Source organism: Pteronotus mesoamericanus, unplaced genomic scaffold, assembly GCF_021234165.1.
Source record: "Pteronotus mesoamericanus isolate MK-2021 breed Mesoamerican mustached bat unplaced genomic scaffold, CSHL_Meso_final contig_180, whole genome shotgun sequence".
In the NCBI taxonomy this organism is placed as follows: Eukaryota; Metazoa; Chordata; class Mammalia; order Chiroptera; family Mormoopidae; genus Pteronotus; species Pteronotus mesoamericanus.
The window spans coordinates 7,236,216-7,259,586 of record NW_026555076.1 but is presented as its reverse complement, the minus strand read 5'-3'; the positions used below and the strand labels follow the sequence as shown (position 1 = coordinate 7,259,586).

At 34.0% G+C, this 23,371-nt stretch overlaps 1 protein-coding gene across 2 annotated transcripts in view; it reads left to right on the top strand.

Moving 5' to 3' along the window:
* Nucleotides 1-23,371, top strand: part of EPHA5 (EPH receptor A5) — a 329,941-nt gene that overhangs the window by 224,185 nt on the left and 82,385 nt on the right. For both annotated transcript variants that reach the window (XM_054566806.1, XM_054566807.1), the window contains exons 6-7: nt 7,599-7,723; nt 16,467-16,626. In XM_054566806.1, the coding sequence (XP_054422781.1) occupies nt 7,599-7,723; nt 16,467-16,626 (285 nt within the window). The remainder of the gene's footprint in view (nt 1-7,598; nt 7,724-16,466; nt 16,627-23,371) is intronic.

The following is a 23,371-nucleotide window of genomic DNA, read 5'->3' as shown; positions in this document are numbered from 1 at the left end:
AATAATTCTTATTTTTTATTATTGTTATTTTTTTCTAATTAACATTTTGTGAACATGACTTTAAAATGATATTTGAAGCATAAGTATGGTTTAATGCTGTTAAGTATAATCACATCAGAAATTACTTCTTTGCAATTAAATTGCATTTATTTCCTACTTAAAATAATTTTGTTTAGTGATTTTAAGTCTTTGAAAAAACTAACTACACTGAATGGGACATTTTGGTTCACAGGTGATCCTTTTTATTATAAAAGATATCATCTCTCTAGATCAGCTGACATTTAAAGCCAGGTTTTTGTGAAATGATCTTTTTGAAACTTCACTGAGATCATATATCAAAAGATCCAGTTGCAGGCTGTTAAGATGGAGTGATTGTAGGTTTTGTCCGAATGAGCAGATTGAATTTTTATTTGAGAAAAGAATGTCTAAAGTGTCCTCTTTCTCTAGAAAAGACTGTGAATATCAGTTGTGTACAAATGCACTGTAGCTGTTTCTCTTGGTTCAGTGGTATCAAATAACAACATAGTAATAAGAATATATTAAGTATAGAATAAATACATATAATATGAAATATTAAATATATAATATAATGTTCACTGGCAGTGTATATATTTTACAATATCTGTTCTTTTTTTTGTTTTAACAATTTCAAAGTATTTATAATTTAATTAATCAACTGCATTTCTTATTTACTTTGGGAAATCTAGTTACTCATTTTTTTTTTACTTTCAAGTGATAGATATGTACTCTAAGCAAATATAACAATGTATTTCACTAACCTAGCTATAGACTCCATTCTTGCCACAATATATATCTACATCTATATCTGTTTCCAAGGACTAGGCAGACAATAGTAAAACAAATAAAAAACATAAACTTTTCCTAACTTTATGGAGATTATAGTTTCATTGGACTAAACCATATTATATGTGAATGAACAAACAAATCAGTTTACCAATAAAAAGACATACTGAATGACCGAGAAAATATCAAATATAAGAAGAAACAATGCCCAAAAGAATAAAGGCAAACAGTAAGAGAGATCATGGCAGCAGCCAATAAAGTGAGCCAAAGGTTCACAAAACATCCACAATGGCCCTGTTTCTAGCCTCAGGTTTTTACGTTTATATATTTTGTTAAAAGAACTAATCCCAAGTGTGGTTTGCCTTCAATATTACCCCAAACTTGCTGATACAGTGATTCAACTGGGGTCTTTATTAAAAACAGAATCCTTGGCCCCAATCTGACCTTGTGAGTCAGTATTTCCTGGGGAATCCTAAAGTCTCTATTATTTCTGGCCCAGATTCACCTGGATACCAAGAAGGACCTAAATATGATAAATTGTGCACAGCAGAGATAAGTGGTGGCTTCCAGCTGGCCAATATTGACAATCTATTTGGCCAACTTTTGACCTATGGAATCAAATATAAGATGCATGCATTTTTAAAACTTGTATGTAAATAAAATAATTCATGTGGAGGGACTTCTGCAGAAAAGTAAAAGCAGTGCTATCTGAGGAAAACGTCACACATTCATGGACTTTTATAGACCAAAAGAATTTCAATATTGTCTTATTGTCTTATATTTCTCAAAGCTTTAAGGCTCAAAATATAGGTAGAGAAGTCAAATAAATAGAGATAGATATATTTAGTTTTTTAAATACAAGTATCCAATAATTGATTATATCAATTATTTATTTTTGCCAACAAAAATATCATTGGATACAGAGACTGATGTGAGATATTTTCACAATTAACACAATTTATTTAACACAATTAAGTTTTATGCTTCCATCAGTTTCACTCTCTTTAACAGTTTAGCAAATATTATTCAATATGAAGTGAGATACTGATCATTTAATTAACACTTACAATTTCAACACTTTTTTCCCATTAAAAATGTTATGGTTAGCAATGAAATTTACCTCTAGTTATTACTGTAGACTTGTAAAATCCACTGGTTGGAAAAAATAAGAACATCTTATCTATACAAGTACTTTGCTTTTTGTTCTTATCCAGCATTTAGAACAGTGCGAAGTTAGGAAAAAGGCAAATAACTTTGATTGATTTAGGTCAAAAGGATTAAGGAGTTATGGAGAATCCATTTTAAAAATCTTAAACAATTGTCTAGTATTTTCCAGTGATATTGATACTAAAACAGAATTTATTCAGCACGTACCCTAAACGTGATGCTGTACATAAAGAATCAGATTTCAACCTTATAAAACTATGATATTTGTATTATTGTTTCTACTTTACAGATAGAAAGTGCATTCATACATAAATAACTTAAGCAGGGTCACACACAGCTAGAAAACAGCCTTCCGCCAAAGGATTTGAAACCAATTCTGTTTGGTTTCAGAGCTACCTGTGCACTTTTTCCATCTGGGGATGTTGCTTTCAATTAGGTTTCTATATTTGAAAAGTTAGGAAGACGTACTATGTTTTATGTAATAGATGACAGGGTATCATATACCATTGATTGTGCCAATGAGATGTTAACTATTTCTACACTATCACTATCAATATCACTATCAATAAGCCAACGAGCCCTAGCTGGTGTGGCTCAGTGGATTGAGTGCTGGCCTGCGAACCAAAGGGTCGCTGATTCTATTCCCAGTCAGAGCACATGCCTGGATTGCGAACCAGGCCTCCAGTAGCGGGTGCATGAGAGGCAACTGCACATTGATGTTTCTCTCCCTCTCTTTCTCCTTTCCTTCCCTTCTCTCTAAAAAATAAATAAAGTATTTTTTAAAATAAGCCAAAGGGATAGAATTTAGCAATTCTTTAATCATTAGATACATATAATAGAATTGAAGTGAACGGTTGGTGGATTGTGGGAGCCACTACTGGGGAGGGAAGTTACAGATAAGTAAGGTGAAGAAGCTAGAACAGTCTTTGTGATAACTGATAAGAGCAAGTGATATTAGTACATACTCATGTTTAGCTTAATATACATATATTTATATATGTATAGTTATATATAGGAATGCTTATAGATATACATAAGTTAATAAAAATGTATTTATTGTCTATCGGTGTCAGCCGAGAGATCCAAGAAGCAGTGACACTTAGGAGCAAGGAACACGCCTGTCATCCATGTGTTTGTTTCTAACCGCATTCTCCAATGAAAGAAACCAGTGCTGCTGGGAAAAATGACTGCCTTTAATACAGGGCCAGTAAATAAGCAAGATGAGCCTGCAGTAAATGGCGTTACAGTGCCAGGAAGTATGAAAGTGATATCTGAAACGGACAAACTCACACTTACAGGGATACGTTAAAGAGATATAAGAACCGACAGAAAAGGTATTCAGTTACCAAGATTAATAGTTTGACTAACTAAATTACTAGCTTAGAAACCAAATTGTAAAAATATCCGTAAATCCATACTGATGTAAATAAATTAATAAGTAAATAAGAGAAAATAAACAAATCTCTTGTGCAGAAGAATTTCAAATAATTTATGCAGATATTCCAGCTTCAAGCAGGTAAAGCATGACTCTCTTTCTCAAGTGTGGCAACAAATAGTGACTTCCTTCCAAAGAGCATAGTAGAGAAAACTGGAAAAAAGAGTAACTTTACAGTGGAGAAAACATATCAATGCAATTGTAGATGATCAAGGTTAATATAACAGTGATCAGTTATGTTAATAGTATTTATCTTTGATATGATGCAATGAAAACGGCACTTTACCTCTGTAGTTTTCTCCCCCAAAACTATAACCCCAGTCTAATCATGAGAAAAACATCAAATCAATACCAACGAAGAAATAGTCTACAAAATACCTGACAGTATGCCTCAACACTGTCAAAGTCATCCAATTGGGCCAAGTTTGAAAGACTAATAAAGCTAAAAGGAGCCTAAGGAGACTTGCTGACTAAATGTAGTATGGTATGCTAGCTGGGATCCTGGGACAGAGAAAGGATAGTAAGTCAAAACTAAGGAAAGCTAAATAAGGTATGGACTGAGGTTACTAATAATGGATCAGTATTGATTCATTTATGGTGACACATGTGCCACACTATTGTAAGATGTTCTTAATTGAGGACATCTAGGCATGGGGTATATGAGAACTATCTGCACTGTCTTTGTAATATTTCTGCACATATGGAACTATTTTAAATTTTAAAGTAAAAAAAGCAGAAGAGACAAAATAATTAGTCCACGATGGGAACTGTTACTAGCCCAAAGTATGGCTATTTTGATTAATATATTGGTACTCAAAGGTCAGCTCCAGGAGAAAAGCTACAATACAGATACAATTTAGAATGCTTCCACATATAAAAACAAGGTGAAGCTCAGAAGTTATGTAAATTATTTTATTTTACTCGTAACTTGATTTCGTTACCATTTTTTTCTTCTTATACTAGGAGAGTAACAGCAAAACCTTCTATGTCATCATTCTCATTTTGTTCCAGCCTTACTTAACAAAAGCTGGAGTGGGTGAGGAATGAGCAAAAGGCATCAGCGAGCAAAATGAATGTGATATGTTAAACATGGTTTTGATGCTGGGGAATCTGGCTACAGTTATTTTAATGCACATAAGGTTGTAAAGTACTTTACAGTTATGGAGAAGAGCTGCCACTCCCAGTTTGTGCATCATCATTTCGTCCCCAGGAGCTGTCGGTGTCCTCACTTTGATCAGCTTTTACCCAAATGATGAAGAGAGGGTCGTGCCAGAGAGGACATTATTCCTAAACTATTCTGAGCTGAGACGTGGTCTTCTCCCCTGGTTCTGAACCATTTTTAAAAAAACGCTCTGTATTTAACCTCTTAGAAAACCAAGTTTGACAAACAGTGGCAGTATTAAATCAAGCAGTGTTTGATAGTTACACACTTTTTTGTTTAACTTCGATGGATGTAAGTAAATAATAGAGTATTCCATTTCAGGCTGGTTAAGTGTGTGTTGATTTTTATTTGATAGCTCCACTCTAAAATGATTGATTATTTTATTAAAGAATTGATTAAGCTTTAAAATAAAGCACGGATCCCCAAATAATAAAATCCTAATATATAAAACTAAGATGAGACAAACTCAGTTTTGAGTGATACATGATGATGTATGTATTTACCATTATTTATTCATGCATTCAACAAATATTTATTAAATCTCTGTATGCAAAATAATTTTCTGGTGCTGGAAATATAGCAGTGAATGAAACCAAATTAATTTTTGACTTCATAGAGCATACAAGTTAAATGCAATTTATGAATAGAAAGGTGACAACGCCATCAATTATTAAGTGAAAACTAATAGTTATCTATAAGAAATAAATCAGTCAAAAAAAGAATGTTTGCAAAGTAGTAGAGTGAGTGAAGAGAGTTCAAGAAAGTCTTTGTCTGCATGTTTACTAACATGATGCAATAAATACATAATGATAATGGGAAAGTAAATGTAATTCATGATTCAAGAAAATTTATAAAGCTATTAACTAATGATTAAAGTATGCTAAAAAAGATCCACTGTCTTCTGTAAGCCTCTATTACCATTTCTACTTCAGTAAATGTGCTACTTTGTTACAAACACTTTGATGAACTAGAGGGCTCCATAGCTTACTTACTCTGTTTGTGTTTTTCTTGTCTTGTGGATGCTTTGTCCACAGTGAGAGTATGGCATGACTTTCCCCTCACTGTGAAATCAACAGGGACTTTAAGTCTATGCCAAAGTGTGACTGGGAGAAATGATGATCTATTACAATTTCCATGGGAGTAAATTTCAAACTGCAATTTCAAAACTACTTGTAGACAATTTTGGCTTTATATACCCACTATATGTTATAATATTTCAGAAAAAAATTATGGCATTGGAAACATTTAAGAAAACAAGGTAAGACTGAAAATATGCATCATTTGAACCCGAATATCACAAAGGTCTGTGTTTCAAAGAATAAAAGTACACATTAAAATACCAAAGTCATCACCGCCTTGTTATGGGTATGTAAAACATAGTAGAGTTAACTAATTTTACTCTCTTACAGATTATATGCCTTTTCATTTTAATTTTACTAAAAGACATACTTTACCCTTCATTTTCATAGTTAAGTTTCTTGACATATAATTTAAAAATAAGTTTTTTTGTGTGTATTACTTTCATTTTATTTTACCATCAGTCGCTCATTCCATATGTACTTATTGGACGCTTCTCTGTCCGGAGCACCGCTCTACATCCAGGAAGTCAGCAGTGAATAAAATAAACATATTCCTGCCTTCACAAAATTACATTCTACTTGAGAGGACTGAAAAAAGAAAATTTTAATTAAGATATGCATATTAAATGGTGCAAGTGTAAGAGCTAAGGGGAAAAATGAAACACTGAAGGAGCAGAGGGCATGGTGACCTGAGAAGGGATGAAGGTGAGTTAGTTATCGAGTTGTAAAACTGAGAGGCAAGGTCTCAGTGAGAAAGCCAGAGGCAGGGGAGAGAGCTCTGGAGAAGCACGTCTGCGCGAGGAATGCCAGGTGCAGTGGTCCTTGGGCAGGAGTGTGTCCGAAGTGCCTGAGAACAGAAAGCCTGGGCAGAGCTGTTCAAGAACAGCAGCGAGGGTGCGGTGAGAGAAAGTGCATGTGTTGATCCTCGTTTGAAATTCTGGGTTTGTGTTCTAGTCTCGATTAATTATACATTTATGTATAAATGTACATTATATACATATATATTATACCTAATATATATTATATCTCACAGACATTGTTCTTAGTCCATGATGGTCCTTGCTTTGCCTTTTATAAAAGCTAAAGGCTGCAAAAGCAAAGGTAATCTACATCAGAAAAATATTAGTCAATGCCTCTTTAGGAGGTCACACCTAGTATTCATACAGATCTCAACAAACTGATAAAAATGGATGTTGAATCAAATATCCATATGCTTGAAAATTTAAGATATCCAGACATATGTGAAACAACATACATCCTTTTTATATTTTCATCAGAAAGGTAGCCATTTAATAGATGTTGGCAAATAACAACAAACTCCATGTTTGTTAGTTCTCCTGAAATATTTGTGGGAAATAGAAACAAAGGAAAATGTTCATTTTACTTGTTATTGCTTTTGAGATATACCACATATTTTATAACATATTTTGAAGGAAAGAGCACACTATATTTAATACATAAATTTAATAATAAGTATAGGACCTGTATTAAAAATAATAATTAATATAAAACCTTACAGGTATAAAAATGTAGTAATATAGATAATTATGTATCTATTAGCATAATGGCATGTATTATACAGAGTCCATACATTTTAACAACAGAAGATATAACAGGTCATCAAAGACATAGTTATTCTTTAAGAAAAAGTAAAATCATTCATTTATGTTTGTAAGCTTTGTAGAAAAATGCAAACTTAAGATCCTATGTGACTATAGTTTTATTGTAGAAAATTCTCAGGGTACTTAGTTGATTTATATTTGTAAAACACTTTACAATCTATAAAAAATTTTTATTATAGAGAAAGCAAAATTGTTTCCAGGTTAAAAGAAAATTTAATTGTTTTGGGTTTTTATTATAGTACATTCTAAGAATGCCAACATACTTTATACACAGTTGTAATTTTGGGGCTCTGTTAATCATGCTACTCTTTATTTATACTATTTTTCAGCCCCTTCTCCAATTACCAACGTTAAAAAAGGGAAGATCGCAAAGAACAGCATCTCTTTGTCTTGGCAAGAGCCAGATCGCCCCAATGGAATCATCCTGGAGTATGAAATCAAATATTTTGAAAAGGTGGGACTAACAGAATAAAGAATATCCTTTCTTCTTATTTTTTTTCTTCATTTTAGCAATTGCAATTATCCAATTTGTAGAAAAACATGTTGCAATTTTATGTGTAAATCAATGACAATTGATTCTGCAGTCATGGTTATGGAGGCTAGGAGTGTTCAGGAAGCACTCTATTTGTGTTCTTCGGCTGCCAAATACTTGATGCTGCCCGGATACTGCCATATAATCTAACGTCACCTTGATTAGGTTTCACAGCATTAAGAGATGAAATCATAGGACCTTTCAAAGTGTCACAAACACTCAAGTTGTTGACCTTCATTAGTAACTGAGCTTTAGGACACAAAAAAGCACGTGCTGTGTCCAATAACCCTGCATAATTCTTATACTGTTAAGGTCGTATGAACAGGTAAGATGTGTATGTAATGTATAATTTTTAAAAGTCCATAACAAAGTCTAACTCTGTAGCATAAAGTTTATTTTAAAATCTAGGAGTCCGAAATTGGAAATGTGTGCCTCACATTTTCTATATTTTCTCAATTTTTTCTTCTTCCCTGAGTTGCCTCTTAGGTGTACTCTTACACATTTTGCTATAATAGTGTTTGAGGTCTGAAGAGAAAACCATCCCTCTTTTTCTTTTCTGGATCCACAATCAAGTGATCTATTAATAAAGGAATAGTACAAATGGAAACTAAAAATGAGTCTGTAATTTCTAAAGCTAGACACAAGTATTTGGCTTAGATATGGAGCCACCATGAGTTTTCAATCCCAGCCCCATTTTACTGTGGTGTTTGTAGTCTGAACCTGTAGTCTAAGGGTTCCACACACCCTTAGCGAAACCTGGGTTCTACTAGAGGAGACTGAGATTGGTGAGTGTTCAAAACAGCCTCTAACTGGACACTACCCAGAGTGTGTGCCCTAGGGGAGTGACTGCAGATATAATGCAGAGAATGAGATCCAAAGAAGGAAGCCACGCTTACTAAACTGTCTCTTCTATACTCACAGAGATCACTCTTCCCCTCTTCAGGAAGAGTGAAAAGGTGGGAGGAAGCCCAAAAACTTACTTTGCAGTACCTAATAAATTGTCCAAGCTAGGACATTGGAAAAGAGAGGGGGAATAAATGATTATCCTTATAGTAATGCAAAAATATCATTAAAAATGCTGATTTCTTATTAATGAAAGTTACTTAAAAACCCAATATTTTATTTATATGTATAGATATGAATGTAACTATATTGAAATATTGAAATAATTCATAACATTATAGAATATACATTTTTAGCTTTTCTTCTTTTATTTATTGATTTACTTGACAATTCCCTGTGTAAGGGTACAACAGAGTGCAAAACTTGTAGGGTGTGAGTGGAAGGGAGAGCAGGGCTAGTTAAATATTCTTTTTAGGTCTTGTATGTCTATACAGTGTTCATATATTGATCTTATACATAGATGCATAAACAGAACATTATTACTTTTGAAATTGTTGTTCTAGGAATGAGAATTGTAGCATGCCATGTCACTATTGGATCATTAGGAAACTTAAGTGAAGATACTTGTAAGATATTTCACAAAAAATACTTTATCAAATACATTATTCATGAACAATTCTCTAAGATAATACATCTGAGAAAAAAACAGTGTTGGGATATGGTTTATAGAGTTTATTGTAAAAAAACAAATAACTTAAATCAAATAAAATGGTGTTACATTAATATTCCTTACCAGTTCCTGTTTACCGAAATTGAAGTGCAAATTCTACAGGTCTACAATTTAAACACAGGCTATATCCAAACATAGTCTGTTAAATTAAAGTTTACATTCCTTATTCAAGTTTTTATAAACTTTATTACTAATGCAAAGCCAGGTAACTATAAATATATAAACTATAAATATATATGTACATATATTTATATATATTTGAACATAGACTGAGTTTTTGCAAATATTCTAAGTCTTCAAGTTTGGATTATAATTAAATGTGATTTAAAAAAAGTTGAAATACATAATGGCATCTAAAATAACTATACATGAAAAACTATGTATTTGTGATTTTTATGACTCAAAATACCATATTTATTATCTTACTGTTCTGGAGGTCAGAAGTCCAATATGCCTCTTACTTGTCTAAAGTCAAGGTGTCAGCAAGTCTACATCCCATTCTGAAGGCTCTAAGGAAAATCTTGTTTTCTTACCTTTTCCAAACTTTTAGAGGCTACCTGGTTTTCCTTCTTGTCTCTACAGAAATTATCCTATATTCCCTCTTATGAGTAAACTTTGATTGTTTTTACTATTACTCCCCAGCATATCCATGAGTCACAGATATGTAATATAGAAGCAAAGATTTATCTTTTTAAAATATTTTAAGCTACTATTAAAGAGTTACTCAACAAGGGGTGGAACAGTGTTCTTTTCTATTAATATTTGTTCTAGTTATTACGTTGTGAAATTTTACTTATAGTACAGTTTCTCTTAAAATCATATTCATTTCAGTAAGATTTGGCTTTATATTTAATATTTTATATATAATATTGTATTAATATATTTTAGTATCTGTATGACTTAAGGTAAGAATAGTAATTTGGGAAAAAAAGAGTTCTGCACATAACCCAATAAATAAGTAATAAGTTACCTACTTCACATAAGACACAATCAGCAAAACCTTTTATATAATATATTATTTGGGGGAAGTTATTAACTTTTTAGGTCAATATTTTTCTTTTTATATTGAAGATATTAAATTCCAGACCTTTGCCAGGCTAAATTATTAAACACTCCAATAAGATACATATAAAATGTTGTTTTGTTTCTGTTTAACGCTTTCAGAAGAAAAAGGAAAGATAATGAGTTTTAATGCCATGCATTAGGAAGAGGTCCTGACAGGTTGCCAGAGTCCGTTTTGAACCTTCAGAATGACACCACCACTTTGTTGGATGGCTCTGGGCCAGACACAGGTGGCAGAGCTTTCCAGGGCTCAGGCATTTGCCAGCTGGCATTTCTGCCTGCAATTGCCCTGTTCTAATAGAGGTCATTGGGCCTTTCTGCTCCTGCATGGTGATGGGCCCATTGCCATCTCTTAATTAAAGGCAGAGGCTAAGGGAAGCTGCCCCTTGGCAGGGTGTTAGCCAGCTGGCTTCTGTTGAGGCCCTCCCCTCCCTGCATGTGAACAGTGTTTGCTAAGGGGCTGGGGAAATGTAGCTCATTTGCTCAGCGGGTGGGGGGAGGAGCAAGAAGGTAGCAAAAACCACCTCACCAACCAAAGACTTGGCAGCCTGTTGTCATGTAGTTGTGGATTCTAAAGATACATATATATAAGGTTTGTGATATGCAGGAAATTAGAATACAGCAGTGATTGAAAGGAGTGGAGGAGAGGCAAATTTTGGAAGATATTCAGGTAATTCAAAATGTCCATTTACGAGTTTTGATCCCTTAGATACATGCTTTGCTAAGTCCTTTCAATAAAATAGTTTTCAACTAAATCTGAAAGACAATGTACAATTAGACCTATGGTAAGGAGCCATTGGGATATGCATAATGTTAACAGATAAATCTTAATGTTGCATAATTTTGTGCAACTTATATAAAACCTGCATTATTTCAATGAATAACTTTCCAAGTTTCTTGCAAATTTTTTTTCTTCTTTTCTTTTGGCAACAGTATCAACTTGTAATTTTTTACAAAATATACTGCTTGTAACTGCGTTAGTTAGGAGTTCCAACCATGTGAGCTTTACTGTTCCTTTTTCTTTACCATAGAAGAAAATTTCATCATGCTGAAGGGTCAAATCAAATTTATTGTAGAAGTTTTGCTGGGTGCTACATATATTATTTCCATCTCTCTCTATGTGCTCACATGCTCTTGGTAAATAATTTCACCTTATTTTAAATGTCAACAATAATTAATGGAGCCAATTTAAATGGGGTCTGAGCTGCTATTTCAGGGGAACTGCCTTGCACACCTTAAGCCTCAAACCTTTAGTATATTAAAACAGGGCAAAATAACCTTTGGACTGGGCCTGAAGCAACATTGGGTCCCAAAGAACTATTTGCAAAGGTAACAAGAAAGCATATGACTACTGGTCTGATGATTACCAAACTGAAAATTTCAAAAAAAAAAAAAAAGTTTTAGAATTGACATCACTCTGTTGGCTCATTTGCATCAATAGAAATGCTTTTCTTCTATTGCTGAAATTGTTCTTCCTTTCTCATTAATATCCCCTGCACTTGTTTCCTAATCAGAACTCTATCTGGGCTTCTGCCTGAATCAGTGCTTTACTGAATAGCTAGTCTTTGATCTCAAATAAATGTTTGTTGCTTCTCATTTTGAAGGGCTTTCTTTATATTAGGTTAACGTATCAAAGAAAAACCTGAGGTTGAGTTGTGTACTCACATTTACACACATACTTGAATTAAGATCGCTGGAATTCTAACACTGATATTCCTGTGCCCTTTAATAAAAATCTACTTTGTTTACCTTATAAATGTTAATATTTTATGCAAAAATCATAACTCTATCAAATATATCAGAATCTTTAGTTTTGTCTAGATTTTCCCACCAACTTAAATTCTCTTTAAACAAATTGCAATTAGCAAACAGATGTTTTATCATTTCTTACTGACAATTACTGTCTTAATCAGAGCCTAACTGCAAAGCATAATACTATTGAGAAAATCTTGCATGTTCACTCAGTCTTGAGCATACTCAGAACATCAGTATCTGCAGTAGTTTATAGAAGCTATTTACCTCTTTTAAAAAGAGTACATTAAAATATTGTCTGCTTTTATACTGCTGTCTCCCCAGCATGTAGAAAGGGTATTAAAGTAGGTGAGAGAAGATAAAAAGAAGAAAATTACTGACCTTACTAGGTAAAGTTTTATAGGATTTAATGATCTACCTTATTTTTTATTTATAAAAAGTTGTGTATTTATTCTTACTTTTTTTTATTTAAGTATATTTCATTGATTATTCTATTACAGTTGTTACAGTTTTTTCCATTTTCCACTCTCTGCTTGGTACCCCCCTTCCTTTCAGCAATGCACCCCCTTAGTTCATGACCATGGGTCAGGCATATCAGTTCTTTGGCTTCTTCATTTCCTATACTATTCTTAAAACCCCCTGTCTATTTCGTACCTACCAATTAAGCTTTTTAATCCTTGTACCTTTTTCCCCTTTTTCCCCTTCCCCACCCTTCCCTGCTGATAACCCTCTATGTGGTATCCATTTTCATGAATCTGTTCCTGTTCTAGTTGTTTGCTTACTTTGGTTTCTTTTTTTTTTTTAGATTCAGTTGTTGATAGTTTCTTGTTATTTTACTATTCATAGTTTTTATCTTCTTTTTTCTTAAATAAGTCCCTTTAACATTTCATATAATAAGGACTTGGTGATGATAAACTCCTTTAGCTTTACCTTGTCTGGGAAGTACTTTCTCTGCCCTTCCATTCTAAATGATAGCTTTGCTGCATAGAGTAATCTTGGGGTGCAGGTCCTTGTTTTCTTTTATCACTTTGAATACTTCTTGCCAGTCCCTTCCTGCCTGCAAAGTTTCTTTAGAGAAATCAGCTGACAGTCTTATCAGAACTCCTTTATAGGTAACTCTATGCTTTTCTCTTGGTGCTTTTAAGATTCTTTATCTTTAACTTTTGGCATTTTAATTATTATGTGTCTTGTTGTGGTCCTTTCTAGGTCCAACTTGTTTGGGACTCTCTGTGTTCCCTGGACTTGTATGTCTATTTCCTTCTCCAAATTAGGGAAGTTTTGTTTCACTATTTTTTTAAATAAGATTTCAATTTCTTGCTCTTCCTCTTCTTCTGGCAGCTCTATGATTCAGATGTTTGCACTTTTGAAGATGTCCCAGAGATTTCTTATTCTCTCCTTTTTTTTTTTTTTTTTTTTTTTGAATTCTTGTTTCTATATTCTGTACTGGTTAACTATTTATTTTTTCCTTATGTTCCAAATTGTTCATTTGAACCCATCTTCCTTCCCTTCACTGTTGGGTCCCTATGGATTTTTCTTTATTTCACTTAGTGTAGCCTTCCTTTCTTCCCTTATCTGTTTGCCATACTCAGTGAGTTCTCTGAGCATCCTTGTCACCACTGTTTTGAACTCTGCATCTGATAGGTTGGCTACCTCTCTTTTGCTTGGTTTCTTCTCTAGTTTTGTTCTGTTCTTTCATTTGGGCCATATTTCTTTGTATCCTCAATTTGGCAGCCTCCTTGTGTGTGTTCCTGTGTGTTAGGTAGAGATGCTTTGACTCCCCATCTTGATACACCTGCTATGTTGCAAGGGACGGAGCTTTAGGTATTTACCAGGGCAAGGTAACCCACTTCACTTCTTTGTGGTGCTGAATATGGGGGAGGGGTCAGAGAGAAACAATACTACTTACTCAGCTCTCACCCCATTTCTAGTCATTCTCCCCCCTTCCTGTATGTGACTGGCTCCCTTCTTGCTACTGCCCTGCTGTTGAATCTCAGAGTGGGCAGGTTTGCATATGTTCTCAGACTATGCGGGTCCTTTAAAAGGATTCTCCTGAGAGACTAGCACTTTCTTCCACCACCCTAACCTCCTCTGGTTTTTATAGTCCGAAGTTATGAGGCTTCATTTCCTGGCATTGGAATCCTGTGCTGCACAGCCTGGCTTTTTGCTCCCCAGGTGTCCCTCCTGGGCTTTACCTGCCACATGTGAATGTGGGCCTGCCCATTCCACCTACCACACCACTGCATTGCTGCTGCCACATGGCGTCCTCTCTGCACTGGCTCTCCGTCTCTGCCCCTCTTACTTGTCTGAGTGAATATTTCTTCTTTACAACTTTGGTTGTCAGACTTCTATACAGTTCTGTGTGTTTTTTCTTTTGAAGTTAGTCATGATCCTTATTATGGTTGTGCAAGTAAATGAAGTATGTCTATCTATTTCTCCATCTTGGCTGAAGGTAATTAACTACTTTAAATCCTTTGCAAAATTTTAAAATATTTCCTAAACACTTTAAAGATTAGATACTTAATCTGTGTGCTAAAAAAAATAAAGATCAATTGTTTGCATTGAATGAATCAGGAAAACTATTTGTATTAAAAATTAGACCATACTGATTAAGAGAGAAGTTTGGATTGCTTAAATGTAAGATAATTTTATATGTTTGATCATATTACGTGAGGAATGATAAACTGCTATAAAAGAATGTTTATAAGAGTGTATATTTTAGATTGTATTGATAGTGTGTGTATGTATTGGTGGTAGTATGCATAGAAGCTTACTTTGTCAAATTATTAAAAATTTAAAATAATAATTGACAAAACATATTTTAGTTAAGTAAGTTTTTTTCACATGCATTACCTATTTCATTTTTACAACATCTCTGTGAGAATATCCAGGCACTAATTCTCTACCCCAATTTTACTGAGAAGAAAGCAGAAGATAAAAATAAGAATGGGCTTGCTGTATTTTAGCAGGTGATTCAGTGTTCTCACTAAAGTGATATACATGGCATGCTGCTATTGATTATAAAATTCAAGGGAGAAGGAATGTGGCTAGCATTCATTTTGCATTTGAATAGCATTATGAAAATTAATAATAACCACATTCCCTATAGATCGCTTGAGAAATAAATGCTATATTCTTTTTTTAAAAATATTTTTCTCTTAGGACTAAAAACACCCTTCACATGTTATTTCCATTAGACCTTTAAAAAAAAGAAATCAACACATAGTTCTATTTATAAATACAAAATTCCCTGAAATAATTTGAAAATGATGGTTTACAGCACTTAATCAAATTATTGTAATTAAACTATAATTCTTAAAAAAAAGAGTAAAAATCTGTAACTATTACTTATCTTTAATTTGTTCTTTAATATCTATCACAATGTAATACATATAGAAAGACCTTAAGGAGAAGACAAGTTTAGCCAAGAATTCAGAGAAAAATATGAGAGAAGAAAGTTCAAAATGGGGAATGTGTGTTCTAAATTTTTATAAGTCTAAGATTTTATATTCAGCATAGTAACTTTAGAGATATGAGAATTTATAGGTGTTAGTCTAGACTTTACCCAGCAATCAAAATAAGAACAGTTCCTCTTTGTTTTAGTTTCCAAAGTATCTTTCCAGTGATATTGTTTGTACTCTGTCTCTATTCACTGCTCACCCAGCCTTAACACAAATAATAAAAGTTAAAAAAAGGAAAGTTTCTTAAATGGAAAATATTTTTTGCTTATATGCATTTTTTAAAATACCCCGTGTTTAGACTTAGTGAACTGAAGTGAAAATTCTCCAGTGAATTACTCATTCCTTCTCCCAAGCCCTACCTATGAGTTGAGATCAAATACAATAAAGATATAAATCACACTTCTTACCTGGTAGTGTATGAGACACTGTCACCTTTTTCTATGCAGAGACAGCATGTTCAATATGCTCCAATAGAACATTTATGAAAAAAACAAACACACAAATAACAATACTAAAATAGAGCATGTAAAATAATTTATCTCCTTCAAATTGTATTTTAAGTTTCAAATTTATTTTTGCCAAAGGTGAGTATGATGGATGGATGAAGAATCTGTCACCTACTACCTATGAGTTCTAGACAACATTATAAATAGCACACCTAGACAATGTACATGTTTTTTTTTCCCCTAAAACATTATATTTGTACTAAGAGCAAATGTATGTTTCTGATTTGTTTTCTTATCTATAATTCTAAGTTTTGCCACCATTAGTAATTCATATGTTGACTTTTGTTTTTATGTATGTACATGCTTAATCCAAGGACCAAGAAACCAGCTACACAATTATCAAATCTAAAGAGACAACTATAACTGCAGAGGGCTTGAAACCAGCTTCAGTGTATGTCTTCCAAATTCGAGCACGCACAGCAGCAGGCTATGGTGTCTTCAGTCGAAGATTTGAGTTTGAAACCATCCCAGTGTGTAAGTCATTTTAATTACTGTCAACTCATATCTCTGTAATGGTTCCCAGAAAAGAGTCAGTGGATCAATACTCTCCTCGGGCATTCTGTCAGTCTCTGCTCCTTCTCTCTCTCCCAGGCACGACCCTTTCAGGTAGGGAGCCTGTGTCATGCTATTATGGTAGGTTAGCAGGTTCACACATTGGTCCCTTCTCCTCATCGGATTAATTCTACTGGGGGAAGGAATATCAGGAGATCCTCAAGAAATGTTTAAACCTTGCTTTTAAAGACTTCCTTTCCTCTGCTTCCATACTTTATTGAATTATTGCCATTTACCTTTTACTTGGTTTATTGAACAATGTTACGAGCCTTAGTCTTTCTATGACAACTCTACAGGGAACTTTCATTAGTATTGAATTTGGCAAGTAAATGGTGCTCTCAAAAACTAATATGATTGTTTTAAAAAAATCAAAATCCCTGGCAGTATCTCTGGATGGAGCACATGGAAATATTTCTGGAAAATCATTCTTGTACCAGGTTTTTTTCCATAAAATAGGACAAAACTTTTCTTTTGATGTCAAACAAAATATTTAAGTTACATACTTGTCTTTAAGCACACATTAAAAGTAGGATTAGAAGAAAATAATAACTTCCTCGTTTATATATACATATAATTATATGCAATTTAAAAAGTTGTGTTATGTAAAAATTAGTCATTTTGAAATAAAAAAAATAAAATACATAGTTCCTGTTCTTGAAATCCAACAAAATGAGAGCTTCCTTATCAGATTTACTTTGCAATGATTAGGAAAATCATTAAATCAAAATTTAAATAGACCTATGAAATACAGATATTTAGAAAAATCAAGATATACTTGGTTAGGGCAAGTTTAACTAAATTAGCTAAAAAATATTTTTTATTATTTAAAAAGTAGCTTCTTAGGTGTCATTTAATTTTATAAAGACTAGGGTGTTGTATGAAAAATTATAAATTATATTTTCTGTGCAAAGAAACTTGTGTGTCTGAGGTTTAATTGAAACTACTGAAATATGAACATTTAATAATATTCAGAAAAGCTCCTTAATAAAGAATAAACTAGTCTGAAAGTTTTTATAATGTTAATAATGGATTGATGATTCAATCTCACATCATGGACCCTAAACTGGATTTATGACAAAAGACTTGTTATATAAACTGACTACTCTGATAGGCCTTGTTTCTGTTTTGGTATCATTAGTACTGCGTACTGCTTGTGTTGTTTACAGCTCTGCGAACAAAGCCATCAAATAGTATCTTGGGACATCCACTTAAGATGGTAGCATAGATAAACACACTCACTTCCTTGCACAACCACATCAAAATTACAACTAAATTATAGAACAACCATCACTCAGACCCATCAGAAATTGGATTGAATGGAAGTCTGACAACTATGAAATCAATGGAACCACATCCATCTAGATTGGTAGGAGGAGTGGAAATGCAGGAAATTCAGAATGGGCTGGTCCCATATCCATGTGTAGTAGGTAAAAGTTTGGGAAGGACATCTTGGGAGCAAGGAGTCCCAGCTCTACACCAGGCTGCCCAGCCCAGGGTTCCAGTGTTAGAAGATGAGTCCTTGTAACTTCTGCAAAAACCAGTGGGGATTGAGTCAATGGGAGAGATTTCTAGACTTCCAAGCAGTTCCTCTTAAAGGACCCACACATGGACTTACTCAGCCTCTCTCTCTCTGAGCTCCTGCACCAGGGCAGAAGCGTGAAAGTCACCAATGACATACAGGAAGGAACTGAAGTGTCTGGCATCAAGGGGAGAAATGAGGGACAGCTTCCCCCCCAGACAGAAAGGCAGGCAGAAATCATTGTCCTTTTTCTGAACCCTTACCCACCAAAACCACGGAGCCAGTAGTAAGGCGCCATCAACTTGGCAAACACTGTTCGGTGCAGTCTGGATTTCCCCTGGGACTCTGTCCCACCCAACTTATGGGTCTACCCAAGCTGTTAACAGAAACTTTTTCGTATCAATGGCTGGTATGCCATATCAGGCATCACAACTTCCTAAATCCTCTCAAACAAGCAATAGCTGGCTTCAATGAGCTCCTAGCCCCTACATCACTTGTTAAGTGGCCTCACGCTCAGCACTAGCTCTAGGCAGCCTAGATTCACAGCTTGGTTTCCCCTGGGACTCTCCAAGCCCAGCACAAGTAGCAGCCATCTCTGATTGCTTTATAGCCCAGGCAGGATGGCCCAGGCAAAACACATGTTGGGGCTGATGTTGGCCTGTACAGCCTGGGAAACACCAGAGCTAGCACACCCAGTGGACAGTTGCAGACCACATTGGAGCAGTACACCCTGCCCCTGAACAGCTGATCCTCCCTAGAGAGCAGAAGTTGGTGGTCACAACCAGTCCCTGCATCTGTCTTGGGTAAATTCCTCCTATTGATCTCCCAATAACAACCAAAGCTCAACTACATTAGAGGAGGGTGTACTCAGCTTACATGAATGGCACACCTCAAGTATCCTCCTTGGGTAGTAGGGGAGGCTGTTCTACTGGACCCTAGAGGACACCTATTATCTTATACCACACTACCGAGATAAAGAGTCATAACAGCTCTACCTAAAACAAACACAGGGAGGGTGCCAAAATGAGGGTACAAAGAAACACGACTCAAATGAAAGAACAGATCAAAACTCTAGAAAAAGAACTAAACAAAAGGGAGGTAAGCAATTTGTCAGATGCAAAGTTCAAAACACTGGGCATAAAGATGCTCAGAACTTAGTGAGGACCTCAACAGCATAAAAAAAGAGCCAGTCAGAAACAAAGGATACACTAATAGAAATAAAGTACAATTTACAGAAAAACAACAATAGAGTGGATGAAGCTGAGGAGCAAATTAATGATTTGGAACATAAGGAAGCAAAAAACAAGCAGTCAGAACAACAAGAACAAAGAATCCAAAAAAACAAGGATAGTGTAAACAGCCTCTGGGATAACTTCAAGCATTCCAAACTTCACATCATAGGGATGCCTGAAAAAGAGGAAGAGCAAAAAACTAAAAATTTATTTGAAAAAATAATGAGAGAAAAAAATCCCTAATTTGGTAAAGAAAATAGACATGCAAGTCCAGAAACCACAGAGAGTTCCAAACAAGGCCCACTCTAAGACACATCATCATTAAGATGCCAAACGTTAAAGGTAAAGAGAGGATCTTAAAAACAGCAAGAGAAAAGCAGTTAGTTACCCACAGGGGAGTTCTTATAAGATTGTCAGCTGTTTTCTCAAAAGAAACTTTTCAAGCTAGAAGGGATTGGCAAGAAATAGTCAAAGTCATGAAAATCCAGGACCTACAGATAAGATAGCTCTACCCAGGAAAGATATCACCGGGAATCAAAAGGCAGATAAAGAGTCTTCCAGACAAGAAAAAACCAAAGGAGTTCATCATCACCAAGCCCTTATTATATGAAATGTTAAAGGGACGTATGGAAGAACAAGATCAAAATTACGAACAATAAAAATAGCAGTAAATGCACATCTATCAACAATTGAATCTAAAAAACAAACTAAGCAAGCAAGAACAGGGATAAAATCATGGATATGGAGAATGTTTTGATGGTTGCCAGATGGGGGATGGGTGTGGCAGAATGTGTGAAGAGGTGAGGAGATTAAGAAGTACGAATAGGTAGCTACAGAATAGCCATGATGATATAAAGTACAGTATAGGAAATGGAATAGCCAAAGAACTTAAAAGCATGACATGTGAACGTGAAAAATGGTGTGGAGATTGCCTGAGGTTGGGGGTTGCTGGGTGGAGGGCAGGAAAGGGAGGAAATTCGGACAACTGTTAGCACAATCAATAAAATATAATTTAAAAACAAACTATCTCACAATATTTTTTGAATGTGTCGATAACAATGCAAATAAAATATCCCATTTTTAAAAGATTATGGAATTCTATTTAGTTTTAGGATGTTGGAATGTTCAACAACTAGTTTTTCCAGACTTTTTAATACACCTTTCTTTACTTTTTTATTAAATAGTAAATTCTGGATATGCCAAAATTCATCCATCTGATAACTGAGATAAGTTATATGAGGTCATTTTCCATAAATTTTTACAAAGGTTCATGTGACATTGTCTACTTTTCATACTTTTCTACCTAATTTCTAGAAGAAAAGAAATATGACTCAAACATTTATTACTCTAAAAGTTGATGGTAGTATTATTAATAGCTACTAAAATCATTTCAGAGCTGTTCTGCCTCCTAGATATTAGTGTAAGTTTTTTTTTTGAAGTTGAGTATGTATATATACATCTGCAAGCATTTTATGAATGACTTTTTCTTTGTACCAAGTATCTATTACCTACCAACCCCTTTTGACCTTCATGTAGACACTCTTTCGAATGCAACTCAACAAAGATGTATTGAGTGCTTCTTAAATATTAATCTTTGTTAGACTCCAGAGAAATCACCATGAAGAATTCATGGAAACTATTCTCCAGAGAATAAGAATGAAGAATAAGAATTATGAAGGATAGAATATTTGTGACAAAGCCATTTTATAATTATTGTTTACTATATAAAATCATATTTTATTTAGTCCCTACACATCAAAAGATTTTTACTGTTGACACTTCAAGTAACTCAACTTTAAGAAGCAGTCAATCACTAGAGGCCTGTAGTCAAATCGGGAGTTAGAGAAGACACATGTTGATAATTAAAATAATCTTCCTTTTCAGGATTTCTATAGCATTTGTGTTATATGCCATTTATTTGACAATTATTTGTGTAGTATTCTTTCACTGGGAAATTAGTTACTTAATATCATAATCGAGTACTTCAAATATATATATTTTTTTCTGTAACAAAGTCTAAAAATACAACAAAAGAATTATGATATGTTAAACATATTTTCATTTTTTTAGAATAAAATTATCAACAATTTTCACTTGGTGGGTGCCTGGGTTGTGGGCCAGGTTCCCAGTAGAGGGCACGTGAAAGGCAACCACACATTGATGTTTCCTCTTTCTCCCTCCCTTCCACTCTCTCTAAAGACATCTCTAAAAGTAAATAAATAAAATGTTTTTAAAAAATAAAAAGAATTTTATAATTGGTTACTCAACTTATAATTAATGATACATTAACACATTATGCTGTTAATTTACTTATTTTTTAAAAAAATGTATTTATTCACTTATATTATACTTCAGTAATAAAATTGAAGGGCTTTCCTTTTCATCTAAATGAACTTGTATGTCACAACTATAGCTCTAAAATAAAATGCAAATAGTAGTTAAAACAAAAATGAAAAAATTAATTATCTTAATCTTTAACATGAAGTTTGGATGGAAAAATCTCTAATTATTCTTTCCCTGTCAAGCTTTAGTTTATGATTGTAACTACAATTATTACCCACTTCAATTTTGTTCTGCATACAAATAATACATTTAAAATTGACCGCTTATGTTATCATTCCTCCCAATAGCACTTAGAAAAACACCAACAAATAAACCTAGCATGAATGAAACCATCCATCTAAACTAGTCAGCTCTTTTTCTGTTTGTTTTTTTTTTCACATAAATTGTCTTGTAACTTTGAGAGTGTCAATGAATCTGTCTTAATTCCTACTTGTCCAAGATTTACCAAACACCTTTATGTTTCTTCTATAACTTTTGCCCAATTTATCACTTACTTTCATCTAAGTCCTACTTATTGGTTCAAATATATATAATCTAACTGCTGAAAAAGCGGTATTCTGTCTTTGTTTTTGTTTTAATTTAGATTATTATAGATTCACAGCCAGTTGTACACAACAATGCAGAGAGGTCTCTTTCACACTTTTTTGTTTCTCCAATGGTAACATTTGGCACACTTCTAGTATTATATTGACATTGTTGCAATCCACCAATCTTACATTTCCTAGTACTTGTTTGTGTGTGTGTGTGTGTGTGTGGTTGTATATATGCATTAAGTTCTATACATTTTGGTAAATTGTGTAGGTTTGTACATCTACCATCACAGTCAAGATACTGAATAGTAAAGACATCACAAAGATCCCTTTCGCTGCATTTTTATAATCACATCCACTTCCTTTGGGGAAAGCTATTCCATAACTAATTCCTGGCAACCATTAATTTCTAAACATCCATTTCTAAAATGTTGACATTTCAAAAATATTTTATAAATTGAATCATACAATATGCAAATTTTTAGTTTGGAATTGGCTTTCTTCTTTTTCTTTTCTTTTTCTTTACTCTGCAATGAGATTCGCCTAAATTGTTGTAAATATCAAGTTTGTTTCTTTTTGTTGTTGAGTAGTATTTCATGGTATTGATGTCTCACACTTTGTTTAGCCATTCACCTGTGTGAGGGACATCTGAGCTGATTTCAGTTTTTGTTATTGCAAATAAAGATGCAATGAATATTCAGGTACATGTTTTTGAGTGAACCTAAGTTTTCATTCCCCTGGAATAAATAGTTAAGCATACAGTTGTTAGATTATGTGATAATGGCTGGTTTATTATAGTAAAACAATGCCAAATTGCTTTCTAGTGTGGCTGTGTCATTTTACAATCCCACCAGCAATGAGTGAGTGATCAGTTTCTCCACATCTTATAAGCATTTAGAGTTCCCACTATTCCTTCCTTCCTTCCTCTCTCTCTCTCTCCCTTCCTTTTTTTTTCCTTCCTTCTTTTTTTCCTTCCTTCCTTCCATATTGAACAGTTGGGTAGTGATATCTTATTATGGTTTAAATCTGAATTTTCTTCATGG